Source organism: Mizuhopecten yessoensis, unplaced genomic scaffold (genome assembly GCF_002113885.1).
Source record: "Mizuhopecten yessoensis strain PY_sf001 unplaced genomic scaffold, ASM211388v2 scaffold716335, whole genome shotgun sequence".
In the NCBI taxonomy this organism is placed as follows: domain Eukaryota; kingdom Metazoa; phylum Mollusca; class Bivalvia; order Pectinida; family Pectinidae; genus Mizuhopecten; species Mizuhopecten yessoensis.
In genome coordinates, this window is record NW_018480065.1 from 41,884 (window position 1) to 66,177 (window position 24,294).

At 34.3% G+C, this 24,294-nt stretch overlaps 1 protein-coding gene across 2 annotated transcripts; it reads left to right on the forward strand.

Moving 5' to 3' along the window:
- The first annotated feature begins 271 nt into the window (after positions 1 to 271).
- Positions 272 to 23,678, forward strand: LOC110443275 (atlastin-2-like). 2 transcript variants are annotated; one of them, XM_021487400.1, is made up of 12 exons: positions 272 to 378; positions 10,016 to 10,230; positions 10,751 to 10,885; positions 11,327 to 11,431; positions 11,734 to 11,784; positions 14,082 to 14,144; positions 14,669 to 14,900; positions 15,604 to 15,731; positions 16,212 to 16,268; positions 17,100 to 17,171; positions 18,152 to 18,583; positions 18,889 to 23,678. In XM_021487400.1, exons 1-12 carry the CDS (start codon positions 312 to 314, stop codon positions 18,970 to 18,972), a joined length of 1,641 nt encoding a protein of 546 aa, XP_021343075.1. In that variant the 5' UTR covers positions 272 to 311; the 3' UTR covers positions 18,973 to 23,678. The 2 variants fall into 2 exon arrangements, with proteins under 2 accessions (XP_021343075.1, XP_021343076.1); XM_021487401.1 differs by lacking the exon at positions 272 to 378 and adding an exon at positions 7,659 to 7,757.
- Positions 23,679 to 24,294: the final 616 nt, after the last annotated feature.

The following is a 24,294-nucleotide window of genomic DNA, read 5'->3' on the forward strand; positions in this document are numbered from 1 at the left end:
AATTTAGTTCTTGTATAAACTTTGTAAAACTACAGTTGATTATCATCAAATGCGCTAAATTATGAAGTTATACATCTTTGTTTAATTCAAGCAATAGTTCTTTATTTCAATTTCATTTGCAATTTTTGTATAGGTATGCTTTAAAAATGTAGGCTCAGTGATATTGACAAATGCCGGATGGTAAACAGGTCTCAAAATAGTTCGTGACGTCACGTAGTGCGCGAGAATGGTAGGAAGTTCATTCGAGTAATCTTTTGATTTTTCATTAGTATAGTATGTATTTTGACGTTCGAGTGTAAACGTTATATTTCATGGCGGATTTCGCCAAGCAAACTGAGCGACAACCAAGACAGATGGAAACAGAACATACAGTTCCAGGTATTTAGTTAACTTACTATATTTACTCCTACTGTTAGTCGTGTGAAACAAGGATTTGGAAATATCCATTTTCATCGTCAGTGTCCTACACGTTAAAGTATAAACACATAAAGGTCTAGAGTTGTAAATATAGGCCAACTTGACGAAAGCTTCCGATTGCCACTGTTTGAACTGAAACGAAGGTAAATCGGGATACCTGTTTCACAATATATTGTCACGTGTGGTGTATTATTTCCGTTTGACAATATATTTTTCTTCAAAACAATGAGCATTTATCAGGTCCAGCCTATGATCTTTCACCTTTGAGTTTGAAACTGTTTTTATCAGGTCCAGTACACTCTGCCGATTGAGCTATATAGCTATAAAGACCTATATAGCTATATACACCTATAAATTATAGCTGTATTGAGCTATATTTTCTCAGATTTCAAATTTCATTGAATTAAAGCAAAGTCGCATAAAACAATAAGGTTAATGGTAATGTTGACTACAAAAAGCATACAGTTAGATGTTTATTTTCATTTTTCATAAATCAATGTAAAATTTCCGATTTCTTTACATCATTTTTAGCTCACCTGGCACGAAGTGCCAGGTGAGCTTATGCCGTGGCGCGGCGTCCGTCTGTCGTCCGTCCGGCGTCAATATTTTACTTTAAATGACTTCTTCTTAATNGAGTAACTGTTGAATTCACCTCACGATTTAAATATATATATGTGAACTAAAGTTTTACCTTTTAAAAATAGACATGATATGCTAATGATATGAATTAATTGATTCCCTAAATAGCATTATAAATGCTTTTCTTTAAAACAGGTGGGGCACAACCCGGGCCCTTATAAGCACTCAAGTACTCTTCCTTTTTTTTGTGACAGTTACTTTTGACAATAACATTATTGTTAATGAAGTGAAAAATAAAGTAAATTAAAACGCACAAATTTCTTTCAAACTTCAGGAATAAAAGATGTCATTCTTTCAACATATTCAAATAATTAATGAAATAAAGAACAATTTGTTAACAAAAATAGATCAATTCTGATGCCTGTATAACAAGACGTATCACCTCCTTTTCATATAAGATTTAATCATTAAAAAGAGCAAATTTGATGTGCCATTAGTCTGATTAATACCTTATCTCAGATATTTACCTGCTAGTAAAAGACATAGACAACCTGCATTATTATACATGTGTAGTAAGTTGAGCAACATGTAATATAAAGCATGAGGATGCAGTCACCAGAATCAAAATGCTTCGAGTAGTCACCATAATCAAGAGGGAGTTATTTTTGGAAGTTAATTCAAACTTTTCTCTTTGCTCATTTTGTGAACAATCCAGACGTGAATGTATTTGTTGATCGTATGGGAACCTGACAACAGTCGGTAGATTCTATAACATCCTCGTTATTTGACATGTCGTCAGAAACTGAGGAATGGTTGATGCGAGACGCGTGAAACTGATAGCATTTGAAGTAGGTCTGTAACATAAGTGTCAGTAGGTCTATAGAATATGTGTATTTAAGACATTTGTAACGAACCCCTGTTGATCAATGTAGTGTAACAGACGATATTTCTGATAAATTGCATGAGTGTTAAAATTGTTTCGATTGCCGGCATTGGTGATTTCAACCGATGTGCTTTTTGTACGATATTGCAGACCTTGGTCTTGCTTTCATTGTAATAAAAGTGTTTTTTATTAGCTCACTTGGCCCTTCGCTATGCCGTGGTGCGGCCTCCGTCCGGCATCAATATTTTACTTTCAGCAACTTCTTCTGTATAACTAAGAGGCCTAGGATAATGATGTTTCGCCATTAACATGCTATGATGAAGGACTAGCAAGTTTGTTCAAATAAATGACCTTGACAAATATTCAAGGTCACAGGGGTCAAATATGTTCAAAACATTTAAATAACTTCTTCTTAATAACCAAGAGGCCTAGGGTGCTTACATTTGGCCAGTAACATGCTGGGCTGAAGGACTTCCAAGTTTGTTCAAATAAATGACCTTGACTTATATTCAAGGTCACCAAGGTCAAATATGTTTAAAACCTTTTTAACAAGTTCTTCTGAATACACGAGCGGCCTAGGGTGATGATAGTTGGCCAGTAACATTCTGGGATGAAGGGCTACCATGTTTGTTCAAATAAATTACCTTGACTTATATTCAAGGTCACAGGGGTCAAATATGTTAAAATCTTTAAACAAGTTCTTCTGAATAACCAAAAGGCCTACGGTGATGATATTTGGCCATTAACATGCTGGTATGAAGGGCTACCAAGCTTGTTCAAATGAATGACCTTCACAAATATTCAAGGTCACAGGAGTCAATTGTCTTAAAAAATCTTTAAACAACTTCTGAATAACTAAGAGGCCTAGGATAATGATGTTTGGCCATTACCATGCTATGATGAAGGACTAGCAAGTTTGTTCAAATAAATGACCTTGACAAATATTCAAGATCACAGGGGTCAAATATGTTCAAAACATTTAAATAACTTCTTCTGAATAACCAAGAGGCCTAGGGTGCTTACATTTGGCCAGTTACATGCTGGGATGAAGGACTTCCAAGTTTGTTCAAATAAACGACCTTGACTTATATTCAAGGTCACTGGGGTCAAATATGTTTAAAACCTTTTTAACAAGTTCTTCTGAATACACGAGAGGCTTAGGGTGATGATAGTTGGCCAGTAACATTCTGGGATGAAGGGCTACCAAGTTTGTTCAAATAAATTACCTTGACTTATATTCAAGGTCACAGGGGTCAAATATGTTAAAATCTTTAAACAAGTTCTTCTGAATTATCAAAAGGCCTACGGTGATGATATTTGGCCAGTAACATGCTCGGAGGAAGGGCTATCAAGTTTGTTCAAATGAATGACCTTGACTTATATTCAAGGTCACAGGGGTCAAATATGTTTAAAACCTATGAATGACTTCTTCTTAATAAGCAAAAGGCCAAGGGTGATGATATTTGGCCATTAACATGCTGGTATGAAGGGCTACCAAGTTTGTTCAAATGAATGACCTTCGCCCATACTCAAGGTTACAGTGGTCAATATATGTTTAAATCTTTAAATGATTTGTTCTGTATGACCAAAAGGTCCAGGGTAATGATATTTTGCTAGAAGCATGATGGGTTTGAAGACTAAACTCTGTTCAACCTAATGTCCTTGTTCGACATTCAAGGTCACAGGCGTCATATGTTTAAATCTTTTAATAAGTTTGTATGAATCAAACACTGATATTCTGCCTGTAGTTGTATTTAGGCCTCTTTTAAGATTACAAGTGTGATATTAAAACCAGGTGAGCGATTCAGGCCCATTGGGCCTCTTGTTTATTTTTTTATTTTGTACATTAATTAACAATGACATTGTCAAATCTCCAGTCAGTGTTGTATTAATACGCTAAGAATTGTGTCTCGTGATGCATGGTAATTAAAGTCCCATCAACGACACAGCTTTCAAAGAGGCTATATAGTGACAATGCCATGCAAATGTAAATATATATTGGTATATACATTTAGGTACATCATGAGAAAAGGCTGTGTCGCACACCAAAATTTGAACATCACAACCTCCATTTGACCTTGACCTCAAAAGTACAGAAATATGGGTTTCTGGAGCATCTCTTTGCATGTGTATTATTTCACAAGCCTGACATCTGAGGATAGTATACAGTTATTATGAAAGTATGGGGTTGAGTGATATAGCATTGTACCTGATCTGCCAATATTTTATGAATGGTTTTGGACTTTGCAAAAGATAGCGGTACATCATTAGAGGTGCTGTACATGTGTCAAGCATCAGAAAGGAAACACAAAAAGTTTGTGTAGATACAGGACATCCTAGGTGAATGCCCACTAAATGGACTCACTTGCAGTGTGATTAGGTAGAATAAGATGCAACAGCTGAATTCAGCCATCTCTCCGATCGATCGTTGCACATGGTCTGCTGCTTTACAAATGGTTGGACGTTGACACAGTTTGGTTAAGATGGCACTGTAACTTAATTGTCTAGCTGCTTGATGTTGCAAGACACCCCCACCCCCTCAATGGAGCAACATGTACAGCCTTTGTCTCTGAACTGGTGACAGCGTATCACAATGAAAATGTACATTGTTGATACTTTTTTGTGAGTTTGTATACATTTAGTGGAAGAAGAATTTTTGACCGGTCATTGTGTAATTCGCAGTTCTTTCACCCATGAATGATTTAAAAAAAGTTGTTCTACCGACATCCTTTTCACTGATATAGAGGAAGTTGGCAGGGGGAGGCATTAGTGTTTCTTATTTTTGGCTGAGTATTTTCTGTATTTTAAAAAAAAGTGGAGTGCATGGGTATCCATGAAGCCCATGACTTGCATCTAGTTAATTCTGGTTTCCATTATCTTTCCTCTTGCACTTATTTCTATACATCTGTCTGTATGATTCATCTTGTTCTGTCACACATTGCTGTACAAGGAGTCTTCATCTCATTTTTTTTATATCAAAGAAAACTGTTGAAATGTATCCTTCAGCATTACTTTATGATATTGTTCAATTAATATTTCAATATCATTAACAAGTACGTATACCAGGTAAGTAAATGAATGAAATTGGGATGGAATCTTAACGATAACAGATTTGATAGAATGTGAATACGTGATTTGACTAAAACTTTACGTATTGGATGCATTATTTGAACATTATTGACTTTCAAGATCAGACTTCTTGTTTATTCTTGTATTGAATCCCTTTCACAGTCACCGGTGCCATTTAACTTTTGGGATTCTCTTTAATGATAAATATTACCTTGTACTATGTAATATATACCTTTGTTGAAGCTTTTCCGTTGAGGACTGACAACGTTGTGAACTATTAACTTATTGATTAGCTGGTAATGATGTTACACTAACAGGGTTTAGTTGTATATTTATACTGATGATTTACAACTTAGCCATTAAATGACATACGCTTTTTTTCTAGGATCAAGTCAAGTAAATATATATATATATAACAGCTTGTACCATAAACCCAGTTCATCTATAAATGATCGACTAATGTTCTCATTGGCTTCTATAAACAGGTAATAACCCTTTGACCTACATAGTGTGTGCCTCATATTGATTTTGTACTTTGAGCTACTGACACAAAAGCTGAGCCAGCAGCTTAACATGGAGGGGGAGGGAGGAAAAGTCGGCATTAGTAACAAACAATTGATACCAGAAATATTGATAAGAGATTTAATCTATTGTGTCCATTTTGTTGGTGTTATTATTGATATTAGCTGCTGGTGTGGTGTAATGAGTTGTGACTGATTAGATGACCGGTAAACTGTCAATACTGTCCATTGGTACATATCTGTCCATCAAAGGCATAAATACATACTCTTTGTCATGTCTTATTATACAAGTAAATGTTATTTATTATGTGGTCCATAGACTATTTATAGAAAGTTTGATTCATTTAAATGTTCCTGTCAGTATATATATATTTAGAAGCCAGATCAATTTCCAATCAGTATTCATTTCTTTACTCGATTAAACTTAAGTTTACAGATTTATAAATGTTATCCATATTAACCTAATTGAAGACATTTACTTAATTAATTCCTTATGATCCCAATGTTATTTTCCCCACGTAAAGAAGACCTAAGCAGGTTTTTTTCTCTTCCTAAAACTGTTTCTAATTGGTTTTACTTTCATTTCAATGATTGGTATTATTAAAAAACACACATTCTTAAAAAATTTCACAGAAACTTGAATTAATAGAGTACTGAAAATTGCAATATATTGCATTGTGATAACAATGTTTAGACCAGGTTATGTGTCTGATCCATTCAACAATATTATATATACAACAATATACAATCATCCACCTAATAAATGTCCTGCCCTTATAAGAGCCCTTTGTCTGATTCCTGTTTCCCTTCTCTACAATATACTGACTTATTTGGGAGAGAAAAAAAATGTAAAATTCTTGAGTTTTGAAGGTTCAGCTACTTTTGTGATTTTCTCAAATTACTAAGTATCTAGGCTGCTTTTTAGGACAATTACGTTACTTCTATATTTGGAATGATTACAAATATCATGAGGCCTGACGAAATGTTTACAGTGATCATGTGGTTTTAATATGTGTACATTATCATAACATTTGATCCACTGTTTTTATTGCTGGAGCTTTCCAAGTGTTTTTTTAAAGATGATATCACATTATAGCTGATAACAGAATATTTATAGGGAATAAATGAGCTGTAATTTGCCTAATTTGTTTCCGGACTTGTCTAAAGAACATCTATGATACAGCTGTATGATGGTGTTAGAAATAAGAAATTAGTAATCATAGCACTATCCAGTATTTATGATATTACCATTGAAACAAATCACAGACCAACAGCACTTAGCCCCCCCCCAAAAAAAAGAGTATGTTTCAGGTAAAATGGCTGAAAAAAATGGGAAGGTCGGTTGGGATTTTAAAAAAAGTGGTACCTGGGGTATTATTTAAAAAATGAATACAATCACTAAGCATATTTTTAGGTCTTTTAAATAATAATATGGAATTTAAAGTTGGTTTTAATACCTGCCTATGAAGTAGAGAGGGTTTATAGTTGTCTGTTCGTTTGTCAAATTGTTTGCATCCGGTAGGATGGACACGTTAATTATCACAACACTGGATGGAGTGCAATCAAGTGTGAGAAAAAAGTTGGGGTCAGAGGTAAAAACTAGGGTCGTTTGGGGTACATGAAAGTTGAAACATAGATTGTTTTTAGCCTTATCCTATTTAAAGGTTATGTGTCTACTGCTTTCTATTTCATACACTGGTACATTATATGGTATAATATATTGTATGAAGCTATATATATATACCTGTTGTGATATTGCGGTGCTAATATATAGCTGATGTAATTATGAAATCATTATCTAGTTTCTTTATTTAGAACAAATGAAAATTTGTTTTTTCACGTATGGTTTTTGAAACCCAGTTGACAGCATGCTGTTGTCTGTTATATCTTATCTTGACAACTAGACAAACATTGTAATGAAACAGTAAACATAATTTACAAGTATTTTCCTTTGAAAATGTACCATTAGATCAGCTAAGCTTTGATTGGAAATGTCCAATTAAATAGAGTTGAAGTTGTTAATCTATCTGAAGACCTAGGCCTGTACTATCTCTATAGATAAAATATGATAGTACACTGTATATGTGTATATATATATATGAGGTCATAATTATGATTTCCGTGTCTTGCATTCAGTACTACATTTTGTATGCTGTGATCGCTGAAGCATTATCTACTACTCATGTAGATACTAAACACATTTTACCTTGACCTGTTAACAATAGAGATCGTGGTGTACAAACAATTTCCCTATTATTCGGATTATACAACTCAGATGGAGGAAGAGGGTAGGCATTTTATGTGTATTGATTATAACATTACTGTGTACAAGTAATATAACCATACATGGAATATAACCATACATGGCAACAAACATCACATATACTCAGGCTTCTGGATTGAATTGTACTCCAGCATTTCCTGCTTTTAGATGTAAACAAAAAAGTAATTAAATTACTTAAGGTTAATTTATTAACAAAATTCATTAATTTACTGTCACTTTACAGTGCCATTTTTTCAAAATTTACAGTGTAAAATATCACGTACTGTATGTACACAAATGATACAATGTTGTTAGCCATTAGCAATCAGTTAAACAATTATCAGTACTTTGCAAGTGTCTTCACTTAATGACACCAGGTGGTGACACATGTACAGTATCCATCTGTTGTTTGACCTCAACTTTTTCTTTTAATAAAATCATTGGCACGTCTTCATACGAAAACCGAAATGTTTTGTATGAAGAATCATTTTCACAGTATACCGACTTAAAAGCCCAAGCAATGTTATCACTGTAATATTGTACCTATCATATGTTTAGACATAACATATTATGTCATAACTGGGATTTTTCCAATAAATATTGTTTAAATGATGATGTAATTTATATAAACTATGCAATGACCTAACAGATTGGTACCACATGCTTTTTTGTTTCTTGGGAGTTTTAGTGTTGTATAAGAACATTCGAAATATTGTAGGGACCTCCCCAGAAAGATTTGAGCACTGGGCGCACATCTGTGAGCCAGGCTGGGTTGCATTTTTTCAGCCATCCACAATTTCCTATTATGTAATCACAGTATCCATCATTATGGGGACTTGGTATATCAACTACCGTATGTATTTATTCACTACTCGCGCGATCAGTGTCAATTGCTATATGAGATGTTAAATTCAACATTTCTAGATAAAAGTAAATGTTGACTGTTAAAATAGAATATAAATGAGTGGCGCAATAGGGCAGATAGTAGTGCAGTGATTTTAAGCTCACCTGGCACGAAGTGCCAAGTGAGCTTATATTGCCATGGCGCGGCGTCCATCGTCCGTCCGTCCGGCGTCCGGCGTCTGTCGTCCGGCGTCAATATTTTACTTTAAACGACTTCTTCTTAATAACCGAAAGTCCTAGGGTGTCGATATTTGGCCAGAAGCAAACTTGGATAAAGGGCTACAAAGTTTGTTAAAATTAATGACCTTCACCTATTTTCAAGGTCACAGGGGTCAAATTTGTTTAAAATCTTTAAACAACCTCTTCTGAATAACCATGGGTCCCAGGATGTTTATACTTTGCAAGTTGCATCCTGAGATGAAAGGCTATACAATGTGTTCAACATAATGACTTTGTTCGACTTTCAATCACACGGGGGAAATGTTTAAAAAAAAAATAACAGGGTCTTTTGAATGAATTTTAATCATAAATACTGATATTTTGCCTGTAGCTTGATCACTTTTAAGGTTACAAGTGCGAGTTTTATACCAGGTGAGCGATGCAGGCCCATTGGGCCTCTTGTTCTTTTGTCCAGTTTTACAGCTGAATACAGGCTGTTTCCCCTAGCTAAAAGTGACTGATTTTTCCAAAATGAGAAATATGTTCCCAATCTCAATAAAAATAATCCTATATAATTTCCCAATTCATAAAGTAACAGGCTGTTGTAAAATTCAGGTAAAAAACCCACTGCTCAGTGGGAGCAGGTGCCAGTTTATCAGGCCTGGGGAATTCCTTGTATTTGTCAGTTTATAGGGTGGTGTAGATTGGTCATCATTCAGTGATTAATCTACTTGCAAGTCCTGGGTCCTGTACCCATAGAATATTAATTTGACTGATAGAATTTCTGAAAATACTAAAACTTAATATGGTGGGACTCCCATTGACCTGTATCTTTTAACCACACTGGAAAAAAGAGCCATACAATAAATTGTAGATTGGTCACTGATTGACCGTGCAGAGGAGGATAGCACACTCACCTATCACCAACACTGCCAGGGTTTGATTCCCCTATCGTGCATGGAAAGGTATGGAGTAAGCTGTCTGCCCACATGGGTTTTATCCAGGTATTCCCATTTCCTCCCACATTAAGACCCTCTGCATGCAACCATCCTGGCCAACAGGACTGTGTAATATAAAATTATCAAACTTCGAAAAGGAAAAATCTCCATTGTTTTTAGTGACTGACGAGTTGATAAATAATCTCCCATATGGCTGTCAGCAATATGAAATATTTGTTACTGATGATGTACGTTGTATGACATACGCTGTTCTTCCATCCAGTGTCGGCAAATGGCACGCCACTACATGGCCAGCCCATCCAGATTGTGATCACCGGGGAGGATCACCAGTTTGAGCTCGACGAGACAAAACTGGAGGAGATTCTATTGAGCCCCCTTATACAGGACAAGAAGGTGGTCGTAATCTCTGTGGCTGGGGCCTTCAGGAAGGGCAAGTCATTCCTTCTAGATTTCTTCCTCAGATACATGAATGCAAAGGTAGGTTTTCCTCTATCAACATATATACATCAGGTTTGAAAATCTAGAGCTAAATCATAATAAAGGGGGGTAAATGTCAAATTTTGTAATGCTATACTGGTATATCTTATTTGAGAGAAATGTTTCCAATGGTTCCAGGTGAAGGTTCTTGTTGAACCATTACCATTAATAGGTTATTACCAGGTACTGAATGGTATCAGTCTTTATTTTCCCAATTGGATCAAAAAGCATGTTTATACAAGTTTCCAGTCATTATATGTTCAACTTTCAAAGTATTACCATCGATGGGGCATTCAAAATACATCAATAATGAAAATTTGAAATTGAATAGATAAAAGCCCTGGTCAAGCTATGTACAGCATTCTCAATAACATGTGTGATACAACATTGATATTGGCTTATAAATGCATCAGTAGTGATTGAGTATAGAATAAATAAATAGGCAAATTGGGTATTCATTAAAAATTGTATACATGTACATGTTAACTCAAATGCATTAATTGCTGCAAATTGTCTGCAGGGTCATCCAGACTGGCTGGGTGGAGACGAAGCCCCCTTGACTGGATTCTCATGGCGGGGTGGTTCAGAAAGGGAAACAACTGGCATACTCATGTGGAGTGAACCCTTTATATGCAAAATACCATCAGGGGAGGAGGTAAAATCTAATTAGAAATTTCATACATCATATTGGGAAAAAAGTTGTACTTTGAACACTAGAGTAGAAAGGTGTACTGTTGTACAACAACATAATATTTATAATACACCTTAAGTGATTTCACTATTACCATATTTTTCACAGTATTTTAATGTTTCAGAGGATTTTCCTTCCTATAAGACTAACAAGTAGCCTTATATAAAAAAAACACTTGTTCTTGGCATGTGTTTGTTATAATCATGTTTTACCATATAGATGTTGTATCCTGATACATATAATAATCATGTGTTACCATATAGATAGTGTATCCTGCTGATACACCGACTTTTACTATTAAAATTTGATTTTCGCTATGTTTCATTACAATTCTACTTGATTATTTTAAATAAAAATGAAGCATGGCTAATATTGCCTCTCACTTACTGTTTTTATCGCCACTAGGTGGCAGTGCTGTTGATGGACACACAGGGTGCGTTTGACAGTGAGTCAACAGTACGGGACTGTGCTACAGTTTTTGCTTTGAGCACTATGCTCAGTTCTGTCCAGGTAAAAAGTCTTTTCTTCATTGCTATGGTATATTAATATCTTTTAAAATGAACATTTTGTTACATATTCAATTGATCACCAGATGGATATTCCAGATGATGTTGTTAATTGGTAACTTTTTGAAGAAAAAAAGAACTGTTCCAGTTTTAAACAAAAAATAACTGAGCAAATTAATGTTCATGTGTTTAGTTTGGATTTTTTGGATGGTTTGTTAAGAAGAGTGATGTCCTCTAGTAAACTCTGCCTGTGTATTTGAATACTCGTAACTGTTTGATTGTTATAAATCAACTTTCATTTTCCAGGTCTTCAACTTAACACAGAATATCCAGGAAGATGACTTACAACACTTACAGGTATATCAGCTTGGAGGGGTCTTATATTTTCATGTGAATTTTTAGGTCACCTGAGATAAAGTCTCAAGTGACCTATTGCGATCCCCTTTTGTCCAGCGTCGTCCGTCGTGCGTCCATAAACAATTTACATTTTGACATCTTCTCCAAAACTACTGAACCAATTGTAATGAAATTTTGCAGGAACCTTCCATGGCCAACGGTCAACCAAAATTGTTAATTATATGGTTTCCAGCCACCAGGGGCCTGAGGGGTATGGCCAAAAAGGGTTGAATTGATTGAAATTTCAAAAATCTTCTTTTCAAAATTTATTATGGTTTATATTTGCAAATGATACTTTGGATATTACATGTTGATAACTTGATTGGAATTATAACCCTGAGTTGACAGTTTGATACATTGAAAATTTTGAGCCAGCCCTTCCCCAAGGGCTGTAGGATGGGGCTTAATTTAAAGGAGTCGGTGTGCTAAAATTTCTTCATTTTCCTTGTTTAGAATCAAAGGTGCTAGTTTCAAATACTTTTCAGTCTTAAATCTGTATGCTAGATATTGAATAAGGTGGTTTTATTGTTTTTTGTCACTTTGAATAATATCTCTGTTCATGTTTTAAAAAAAAACACCTCTGTATAAATATATCAGAACTCAGGTGACTGTTAAGGCCCATGTGCTCTTGTTAACAAGAAGATTACCATGGAGGTTCCAAATAAAAAAATACAGCCTATTTGTATCTATGATGTGTATGGTTTGTCCATGAATAAGATGGCATAGTCTACATGATGTATACAGTTTGTCCATGAATAAGATGGCATAGTCTCCATGATGTGTACAGTTGGTCCTTGAATAAGATGGCATAGTCGCCATGATGTATACAGTTGGTCCATGAATAAGATGGCATAGTCTCCATGATGTATACAGTTGGTCCATGAATAAGATGGCATAGTCTACATGATATATACAGTTGGTCCATGAATAAGATGGCATAGTCTACATGATGTATACGGTTGGTCCTTGAATAAGATGGCATAGTCTACATGATGTATACAGTTGGTCCATGAGTAAGATGGCATAGTCTCCATGATGTATACAGTTGGTCCATGAATAAGATGGCATAGTCTCCATGATGTATACAGTTGATCCATGAATAAGATGACATAGTCTCCATGATGTATACAGTTGGTCCATGAATAAGATGGCATAGTCTCCATGATGTATACGGTTGGTCCATGAATAAGATGGCATAGTTCGGTGCACAATTTGTTCCCATACTTGAACCCTGTGTTTAAAGTGGTCTTCAAGTTGAAATAAAGTAACAGGTAAGAACAAAGTGTAGGAAACGTGATAACATCCATGTAGGAATCAGTTTATCCTGTACAGTGTGGAGGGCTACTTTGGCTGCTAACATACCTGTGATTTCCTCCAGAAAATATCTGGCCTAGGATAAATACCTCCTGACAACATATACGTAATGGCCAATGACTCGGCCCTATATACACATCTGTCCCATTCCTGTATGCCATTTTATTCATGGACCAACTGGATACATCGTTTCTGAAGACGTAGTCCTGTGTTTCTATCAAATGTATGAGATACATAAAAGATGCAATTTATTTGGACCCATACCAGCAAGCAACTAGACTCCTTTATGGGATCCCTGAATGAATTTCATCAAATTCACTTATGAAGCTAGTCTTACCTCTATTCATTTCCTAGACCCCAGATAAACATGATAATCAACCATCACGAGTTTGGGACCTTTTTCTCCCACAATGTTTGTATATTAAACCTTTAAAAAAACAATTGCCATGAAATATGATGTCACAATGGAAGATGATGTGGCAAGCATTGTCAATTGACGTCATTATAAGGAGATTTACCAATGAAATAACATCCAAGATGTTACCCACTAATGGGTTACCAAAAATGTTTACCAACTGCCAGCAAGTTTATCCTGTGAGGTGATAGTTAGGAAACCTATAGTGGTTATGGGAAAAAATTATTTATTTAATTAAATACAGTTGAAAAAATAAGAAACTATCTTAAGAGTGAATTATGAATTTAATCCATGATAATCTAATTGAAAGTGATCTCATTGGTCATCAAAAGTGACAATTTTTTTCCTGCAGTAAAAATATCACTTTTTGTGGTATTTCCAGATATTTCATATCTTGAAAAAAGAACTTAATTGTTTTATGGTATTTTTCAACAGTTTTAGTCTCAGTACATTCAGTGCTTTAATTGTATACATAAATACCCAAATGATGAACTGAAAATTGTTAATACTTGAATGCCCTTTTTTTCAGTTATTTACAGAGTATGGAAGGTTAGCCCTCGAGGCCAATGACAATGTCTCCAAACCATTCCAGGTAAATCATATAATCATAACAAACCATTGATTGACATTTTTATCAAAGCATGTAGTGTAAATGCAGAAATCCTGAAGTATATAATAATATAATGTAATATAATATAATAATCTTTATTTAACGTCGTGTACAATATTTGAAGTGATGGATTATAAGGAAGTGGCTCATCAGAAGTTAGAGAATAGTGAATCGGAAATGTATAGGATATTGTAATAAAAAGTTTGCCTAAAATTTTTGTTTGTCTTGTCATGCAATTCTTAAAAAATAATTGGTTTGAGACAGCATCTTAGATCTTTCCAGTCAGTGTCAAAGTAATGTTTTGCAACAGAAAATATTATTCAACTTCCAATTCACAATACGGATTTGGCTTTAAATCTGAACCATTCATTAATTGATTTGAAGCTTTGACATTATGTAATGATAAATGACAAGCAAATTTGGATCAAAAGGGGGATAATTCTAGATACTGGCACAACTAGAGCGAGAGACATGCTGTGTAAACAGGAAAACTTGTGTATCCGCAGAATTTGGAGTTCCTGGTGCGAGACTGGAGTTTCCCATATGAAGCACCCTACGGAGCAGCAGGAGGACGTAAGATCTTGGAGCGTCGACTCCAGGTGTCCGACCGACAACATCCGGAGCTTCAGCAGCTGCGCCTACATATTAAGTCCTGCTTCACCAGTATTGGCAGCTTCCTTATGCCCCACCCAGGACTCGGGGTCGCTACCAATCCCATGTTTGACGGCAAACTCAAAGGTTAGGCAATTTTGAATAAGATATTGATCGCAGATGCTGAAAAATAGACAAGTTATTGTGGGTCTGCAGAAAGTTTTGAAAAGGTTACAGAATGTTATCAAGGTCTTTTGGTAATTATTTTTGGGGAGGGAGAGGTAAATCATCAATTCTTGTGTGTAACAAATTTAATTGTCTAGTCATAAGACAAATGAATGTCAAAACTCAAAAATGATAAATGGATAATTTCTTCAAAAATTGCTTATCAAGATGTGAAATGTCTTGTAATATTTCTGCAATTTGTCTCCGATGCTGTATAGTTGTTCCTCTTCACTGGGTTAATATTTCACAGTTGTCCCAATCAGAACAATTTCGCAGGGATTGAATTTCATCCGACAATGCCTTTTCAAAACTTCTCAGTCACTGTCTGCTTTGTACAGTGTACTAGGCACTCTACATGTAAGTTAGTTCAGCAGAGAACAACCGGGAAGTCACTGACATGCCCGATTACAGATAAGTTGTTTACATTTCAATAAAACCATGTACATTAGAATGTGAGCTGCTTTGAATGAATTGTTTCATAACAACCGTGGTAGATAGAATAGGGTTTGAAATCCACAAATATAGCAAATAAAACACCCCATAAATAATACCAACTACACAGTAATATGTTTATTTGGATATTTTTGCAATTTTGACTCTGACAGATGAAATGCTTCTTTTGTAGACATAGAGAAAGATTTTAAGGAACAGTTGAAAATTTTAGTGCCATTACTTCTTGATGATGAAAACCTGGTTGTGAAGGAGATCAACGGATGTAAAATAACATGTCGGGAACTAGTTGAATACTTCAAGGTAGGTGTCATTGTTTTCTGTATCCAGAATGAAAAAACAAATATCATTTTATCAGTAAAAAATTGTAATAATTAGTTCAAATTTTATGATGTATAAGATATATTTTCACCCAGTAATTAATTTGCCATTCATGTTAAATTACTATGCATATTATGTTGTTTACAAATATTCGCTGTGATGATAAAGTCAGTCTCATTTCAAAGGTAAAAAAAAGGTTGAAAATTAAACTGCAGCAAAAATTTCCTGTATTTTTGTAGGTAATAGAAAACTACATAGAGAAACTAATCAGTGCAATTATAGTTTAGTCCATTATTTTAAGCATTAAAGGCATGAAACGAAGATTACATCTAAAATATGTTCTTAAACAAGTCAACATAGTTTTCATTGTATTCATTCTCTTAGACAGTAATTTGAAGTATATTAAAGCACTGTCTTACATATTTATGTTCATGTCTATTATAAGATTTACCTTGTGTTTAGGCTTACATCAAGATTTACCAAGGAGAGGAACTACCAGAACCCAAGTCCATGTTACAGGTATATATGTGTAGGTAGCAGTGTACAGTAGCGTACAGTGGCCATGGGGGATATTTTTGTACAATGAATAACCCCTGTAATATTACTTTTTGGAAAAAAAATCATGCTCCTAAAAAGAATGTATTCAAAATGTAGTTCATAAATATATATATATATGTGTAGGTGTGTTGTGCAGGATGAATTTGCTTTCCATGTTTATCCAAGACATGCCCTTTATTTTTAGGATCAAGCGCTTTCCACTGTACTCAGCTACCGTATTCAAGCTTACTGTGTTTAAGGGTCAGATCAGGAATTAACCCAGACCCTATTTTACCCAAGGCTTAAGTTGAATAAAACTTTCAAGGGTGAAATTCATGTAAAAGGTTTATGAGTAAAACTGAATTTACCTTCATGTTATTCAGGAAAGTGCAACTCAATACTACGGAGTAAAACTATCACAAAAAAAATATTCTTACATAGCCTGGACGTACTGGTTTAAGTTTGATAGAACTTAGTGAATAGATAGCGCAGTGGATAGGATACTTGCCTTTCTTCAAAATGGTTCCCTGATCAGATGTCACCTGCCCAATCTCATCAGTTTCCTCCAATTTCTATTTCCATCCAGGTCAACAAGAGGAATTGATATAAGTTGGTAAAACTTGTTTAATAAGTTTTGTAAAATGAATCGTGTTAATATATTTGTAGAATTGGAACCTTGTACAGTAGTACCCCAATGGTATTTAGTTCCTGAAGTTCAAACAATAGGAATGATAAAAAACAAAAGTTGTGGGAAAATTGTCGTCCAGGTTTTTATCTAATATACACCCTTCTTGTACTTAATGTTTGTCATAGGCAACAGCAGAAGCCAACAACCTAGCAGCAGTGTCCAGTTCCAAGAGTCTCTATCAGAAGGAAATGGAAATTGTAAGTGTTAACTTTAATTTTGGCTGTAGTTGAAACACATTGATTACTGGGAGGCTGAGTTTTTGAACAAAGTACTGACAGGTTTATATACCCCTGGTTATGAAGGGGGGGGGGGGAGGGTATATAGGAATCACCATGTCTGTCCATCTGTCAATGATCCTTGTAAGCGCAACTCCTATTTACCTTGGAGTTATGGCCCTTGAAACTCTAGTTTTGCATGGACTGTTCTTGGTATGTCATAATGAAAAACTTGCAGAATCTTCATACTTTAATATTTAAAAATTAAATTCATAAAATTCACTTATTCAAATATATCGAAGCTTTGTTTGACTTCAGTAGAAGTTTGAAATTCTACTACAGAATGTCTTCCTAGAAGACTGAACTGTTTAACTACTTATAACTAATGTATCATTCCTAGTGAAGAGTAATCTATCAGACAAAGAGTATCCCCCCAGTCGGTATCTGATTACATGTACCACTAATCGCCAATCAGAGTTACAGGTAAACTCAATGTGTATTACCGATAAATCCAGTATAATACAGGAAAATACACGTCTGTAATACAGGTAAAATTAGTTTGTATAGCAGGTAAAAAACAGTCTGTATTTTTAATGAAATAATACTATATTACAGGTAAAATGTGTACATGAAACAGGTAAAATTAGTTTGTATTCCAGGTAAAAACAGTCTGTATTTTTTAACAAAAAGTACTAAATTACAGGTAAAACCAGTTTTTTTACAGGTAAAATATTACATGAAACAGGTAATTATAGTTTGGATTCCAGGTAAAAACAGTCTGTGTTACAGATAAAATTCCTGACAAGCGTAATACATCTCTTAACCCATAACCACTGTACATATTCTGATCTTTTGTTTCCCTTAAATAAATAATTTTCTGTTCTCAATCAGACAGTTTCCAGTTCACCAGATAAAACAGTAAGCAGACAGAGAGTGCAATGTAATGATATCTGGTGTTGTAGATTTGTGGTGGAGATAAGCCCTTCCTACACCCTGATACCCTACAGAGAGACCATCAACGCTGCCTTGAGAAAGCAATGTCAACATTCAATTCTACACGGAAAATGGGTGGACCTGAGTTCAGCAAGGTCTATGGAGAACAGATGGAGAAAGAGTTACTGGAAATGTATGACAATTACAAGAAACATAACGATGGAAAAAATATTTTCAGTTCCGCCCGGACACCCGCCGTGCTGTTCACGGTCATGGCTATGGCGTATGTGTTTTCAGGAGTGTTTGCCCTGGTGGGACTAGATTACTTTGCCAGCCTAATGAACTTAGTGTTGTTTGTATTCCTAATGTTACTGTGTACCTGGATGTATGTGCGTTACAGCGGCGAACAGAGGATGATAGGAGAACATATAGACTTTATTGCTGAGGTCATCTGGGACAAGGTAGGTCAACGGTCAACTTCCAATAGGAATGTGCTGGTTTATGGTGTGTCTAACAATTCAGTGAAATATCACTTTAAAGGTATTTTTAGTCACGAGAATACACAAGACTTGTATATGTCTACCTCGTATTTCGAAGCTGTGTTCGAAATTCAACAATCACAGATGAAATAAATAAGGTCAACAGATGAATGAAAGTTTATTGATGGAGTATTTATGATTTTATCTCTCAGTTGAACTTGATACGCAGCATTTGGTATTGGCCATATGATCACAGTAATCTGATGGTATATGTGTGTCTATTGCAGGCCCTTGCACAAGTCTACACAAAAGTGTTGGAGCAGGGAGTGAAACAAGCCGTACAGCAAACAACACGACCAAAACAGGAATAACAGCATCCATCTTGTGTTCAGTTCTGTGGGACTACGACACAGAGCTAGACGAAGCTCTCGGTTACATTTCCAGAAACGTTGGCAAGCAGAGTATAAGATATATTGCCCTAAGATTTCAGATATACAGGTCAGAGGCCTGCTACTAAAACCAGGAGGACAAAAATAGGGTAAACATTTTCTGTAGGGCTCTGATAAAGTACCTGTTGATGTTGTTTCTAAATTTTATATAGTTTATGACCTTCAGAATTATATAATAAAACTTTAGTCCTGTGCCAGTTAACTTATTCATATTAATAACTTTATATATTATTATAGGACTAGGGTTTCTTTTTACCTGTTATTTTTCACAGATAAGTAACAATCCTCTGATTTTCCAAATACAACATTGTGATTTATTATGAAATTTTAGTTATTTTCTCACCACTATGACATAATAAAGAAATCAATACTTTATTATTATGTTCTCTATAAATAACATGGCAGAAAATATCTAATATCCCACTTTTAACATTAAAACATTGATGGTTATCTAATTTTAATCCATTTAGTAATATAATTCCGACTATAGAAATACATGTTTTACAACGTGCTTTTTTCTCAAAGAAAAAATTAAACAATGATGATTAACTGTAGAAATACAGGTTTTACAAAGTGCTTTTTCTCAAGGAAAGAATACCAAGTAGTTAACAATTATAATGATTAACTTTAGAAATACAGGTTTTACAAAGTGCTTTTTCTCAAGGAAATAATTGGTTTGATTTAGCTAAAATGCAGGCATGCTATGATAAGTACATTTGACAGTGGTGAAGAGATGTATTCCATCGCTAAATGTTAGACAGGTATTAAAAATTCCATTGATTTTGAATTGAATCTGATTATCTTCTCTGTTAAGTCAGTTACTGACGTTTTCTAGGACTTCGTCTGAGCCCTATTTCAGAAATACAATATGTAGGTGCAATAGAGGGTAGACATACATCTGTTACATGTAACTTTGTTTGGGTCCAACTTTTACTCAAGATTTCAATAAAGTTGATAGTGTCAAGCTCTAATAGATGTACAGATGTCGTCAGAAGTGAAGAATATTTTGTTAAAACAATGCCAGTTACAATAAGGATTTTATATTGTGAGTAGTAGGCAGAACAAGGGAAATGAAATCAACACTGCATGACCTCATTGTTTTGCTCAATCTTGGAGCACCCTGTACAGAGGTGTAGATATTTGATATACATACAAGATGAAATTTGATATGCAAGTGCTCAGTGGTATCGGGATGTAACAATGTGTGAATACAATTGTATTGATATTATAGTGTTTTCTTTTTGAAGATTTAGAATTTTCAACTATTACCATTCCAAGACTGATTGTCTGAGAAACCATTGTTCTGAATGTTTGTATTCTTTCCAAATTATCGCTGACCTCTATCTGACCTGATTTTGAAGAATTTTTTTGTGTTAAGTTTGGAACCTTTTTGTGAATCTTTTTGAAAGACAACTGTTTTTCAAATGCAATATCATATCGCATTATCAAGCCTTTGATATTTATTCTACAGGGACATTTTCATCGCAGTTTATCTTTTGGCTTTATTGCCTTCCGCAAGGAGGCTGCAATAAACATATTGTTGTCAAATGTGAAAGGCGAATATGGAATGGAATTTACTGGCATAGGTCGAAATTTTGACAGGACAAAATTTCCCAGTATACATTATCCCATTTACTTCAACGGTAAGGTTCAGTTGAATATTCAGTTCAATAACGGGTATCACCAAAATAACAAAATCCAAAATTGAATAACTGAAATTTTCCCATTACCATTAGTAACAGGGGTATAAGGATAAAGGCTATCATTTACTTGATTTTGTGAGATGGTCTGTTTTTTAGAGTTTCTTCATGAAAGGAGTGGCATTAAGATTTTTTTTCAAAATACATGCTGTTTTTCATCAGATAACATGTCCAATTTCATGAATTTCATTTTTTCCATCTATGACTCGGTCAAAGACTATCATATCCAAAGCAACTAAGTGTATATCTCACAGCTTCAAATTAACATTTAAAGTATAAAACAGGTTTTACAAAATTGTATCTATTTTTATACCATTCTTTTAGATTTTGTTTTGTCAGTACCATGACAAGTCCTCTTTGCTTGCTCTAGATTAATCACTTTTCATGATCAAAATTTTACCTGTGAATTATTGTTAAATTTCAAGATTTTATTTAAGTTTAGGATATTTATAATTTAGAATATAGTATATAAACATATAGCTGTAGAAAAGATGGCAGTTTTAAACAGTATTATTCAAACAAAAGGTACCTTTCCTTTTATTGTTTTATATATTAGATAATATCATATAAAATATGATTGAAATTTAAACGGTATACAGAACTACATATATAAATGATTCATTTGTAATTTTGTTAAACAATTCAAATTTGATTAATTATTTTAGTTTAAATTATTTGAATTATTCCAGTTATCTATTATTTTGTTAACGAAATCAGTTTCAGTATAAAATAAGAGTTTAGAATTGTTAACAAGGTATATTGGAATATCATTGTTTTTCTTATAACGCAAAACAAGGAGTAGTTTTCAAATCTTAGTTTGATATGTATTTCATATTATGGGATGTACCAGGCAGTTTGATGTTTGTGTGTAAAGATCAAATCTTAACAGCGATATATTGAAAAAAAGAAAGACATGTGTATCACTTTACCAAATCCAAATTTAGTGCGACCGTTTTCACTCAAAAGACTTACCGGTAAACAGATTAAAGAAAGATGATATTGTTCATGCAGACATTATGATTTCCAGACAAATCTCTGAAAATAATGAATTTTCTAAGATACTCAATACTGAAATAAGAATTTTCACTTTCAAGTAATAGACTAGTACTGTAACTGTGGGACTACATCCTTTGTTTGCAAATCCTGAAATTTGCATGTCAACGTCATTGCAATCACAATATATTCAACATCAATGTATATTGTAATGTAAGGCAGAGTGACAGGTACTTTCAGGATTTACTAACGAATGTTACTGTCCCACAGTTTAAGTAAAAAAGTTTCCTAGGTTTCAAATACATAGACAATGTCTTAATTTAAGAGGTCTAGCTGTATCACAAACTTCTAATCATTTTTAAAAAATATATTAAAAAAAAATCTGTACAATTCTGGTTGAAGATTTTCTTGTATTGCACGACTTTAGATGTATATATCACAAATTTCACCTTTATCACTTTAACATTACAGGTCTTATTAAGGAAATAAGAAATACAAATATTTATAGATTTGTCTGAAAGGTAAACTTGTTTATCACTGAATATGATTATATGTCAGATATCTTTTGCCTTAAGTACTGCAAAATATATAAAACACTGAACTTGTGATTCTGTAGAAGCCTTATGAGCCTGGGCACCTTACGTTACCGCAAGAGCCACCTTACGTTACCGCGAGAACCACCTTACTACTAGAGAATTTACTTTTGATTACAGCAGATAGTTTGCAGAATTATTAAGTATTTTTGAGATAGCAAAGTACAAGGTGTAGTTTTAATTGCGAAATGCTTTGTGCAAACATTAGATAGCAGGGATATACACAATAGAAACAGCAGTGCCTTACTATACCATCAGCAGTAATACAATGTACATCCTACCATGGTGTTTCCTCTTTATATTTTGTATCATCATGTCCAGGTTTTTTTCTGTTTATCATATCATTTGTGTATCAAACTGTTCAAATTTTCATGTGTATATTGATCTTTTTTTTTTCTTTTTTTTTTTGTAAATTGTGTCGAAATATTTAACTTGTACTATTGATGTTATAATATTTATTGTGAAGTGATGAACATTTACTGCGTTAATTTGTTCAGGACAACACTTCTGTACAGCAATGATAAATCAACATACAGGGTCTCACACATATTTGATACTGTTTGCACCTAACCTTGTCCTGATTATATTATCAGTTATCTCCCCTTGTAATCAATGTTGGGATAGTCTGACAGACAAGGGGGCTTAGAATATCTTGATAAATGCTAACAAATGAGCATGACTGGCCTTTTTCTAACTTTGTTACTACCAGTTATGTTTATTTACCCAGAAATTACTGTCATGAAACAGAAATAGTTGACACTACAGTAAATCAGACTATTTACATGCAAGTTAGTTCATTTGTTCAGAAGTAAAAATAATCTCAGGTTTGTTTTTGGCATCCTTTCCTTACAACAAAGTAAGTTGCGGTCATATTGAGATTATTAGTGGCAGTTAAAGCATTTGGAACAGTACCTCTTCAAAATGTGTTCTAGAAAAACAAAAAAGGATGTTCCTGACACAACAATCAAAAATATACCAAATTAAAGCCAAAAGTAGAGGTTTATATTCCAACAACTGCATTTGTAGGTAACCAATTTATTGAGTATGACATACACAATACTTTTCATAGATTTAGATTTAAATTTTACTGTTACCAGTAATGTTTCTATTTCATGACAGCAGGGCTAACTACTCATTGGTTGATGTAATTATTACTAAATCACTCACCGATGTTAACTAATAACGTTTTGTCATTGTTGGATAACAACAGATAGATAATGGTGCAGATCATCACTCACCGACGTTAACTTATAACGTTTTATCAGTGTTGGATAACAACAGATAGATAATGGTGCAGATCATCACTCACGGACGTTGATAACAACGGATAGATAATGGTGCAAATCATCTCTCACTGACGTTGGTAACAACAGATAGATAAAGGTGCAGATCATCACTCTCCGACGTTGATAACAAAAGAGAGATAATGGTACAGACCATCTCTCACCGACGTTAACTTGTACCGTTTTATAAGTGTTGGATAACAACAGACAGATAATGGTGCAGATCACCACTCACCGACGTTGATAACAACAGATAGATAATGGTGCAGATCATCTCTCACTGACGTTGATAACAACAGATAGATAATTGTACAGATCATCTCTCACCGACGTTGATAACAACAGATAGATAATGGTGCAGATCATCACTCACCGACGTTGATAACAACAGAGAGATAATGGTACAGATCATCTCTCACCGACGTTAACTTATAACGCTTTATCATTGTTGGATAACAACAGATAGATAATGGTGCAGATCATCACTCACCGACGTTGATAACAACAGAGAGATAATGGTACAGATCATCTCTCACCGACGTTGATAACAACAGATAGATAATTGTACAGATGAGAATTTACTATGTAGTTATAGTTACCATTTTTAATATGTTTAAACATTGGTGCATTGTTAACCTTCAATACTCAGATGACTACGCTTCAACTAGACAAACC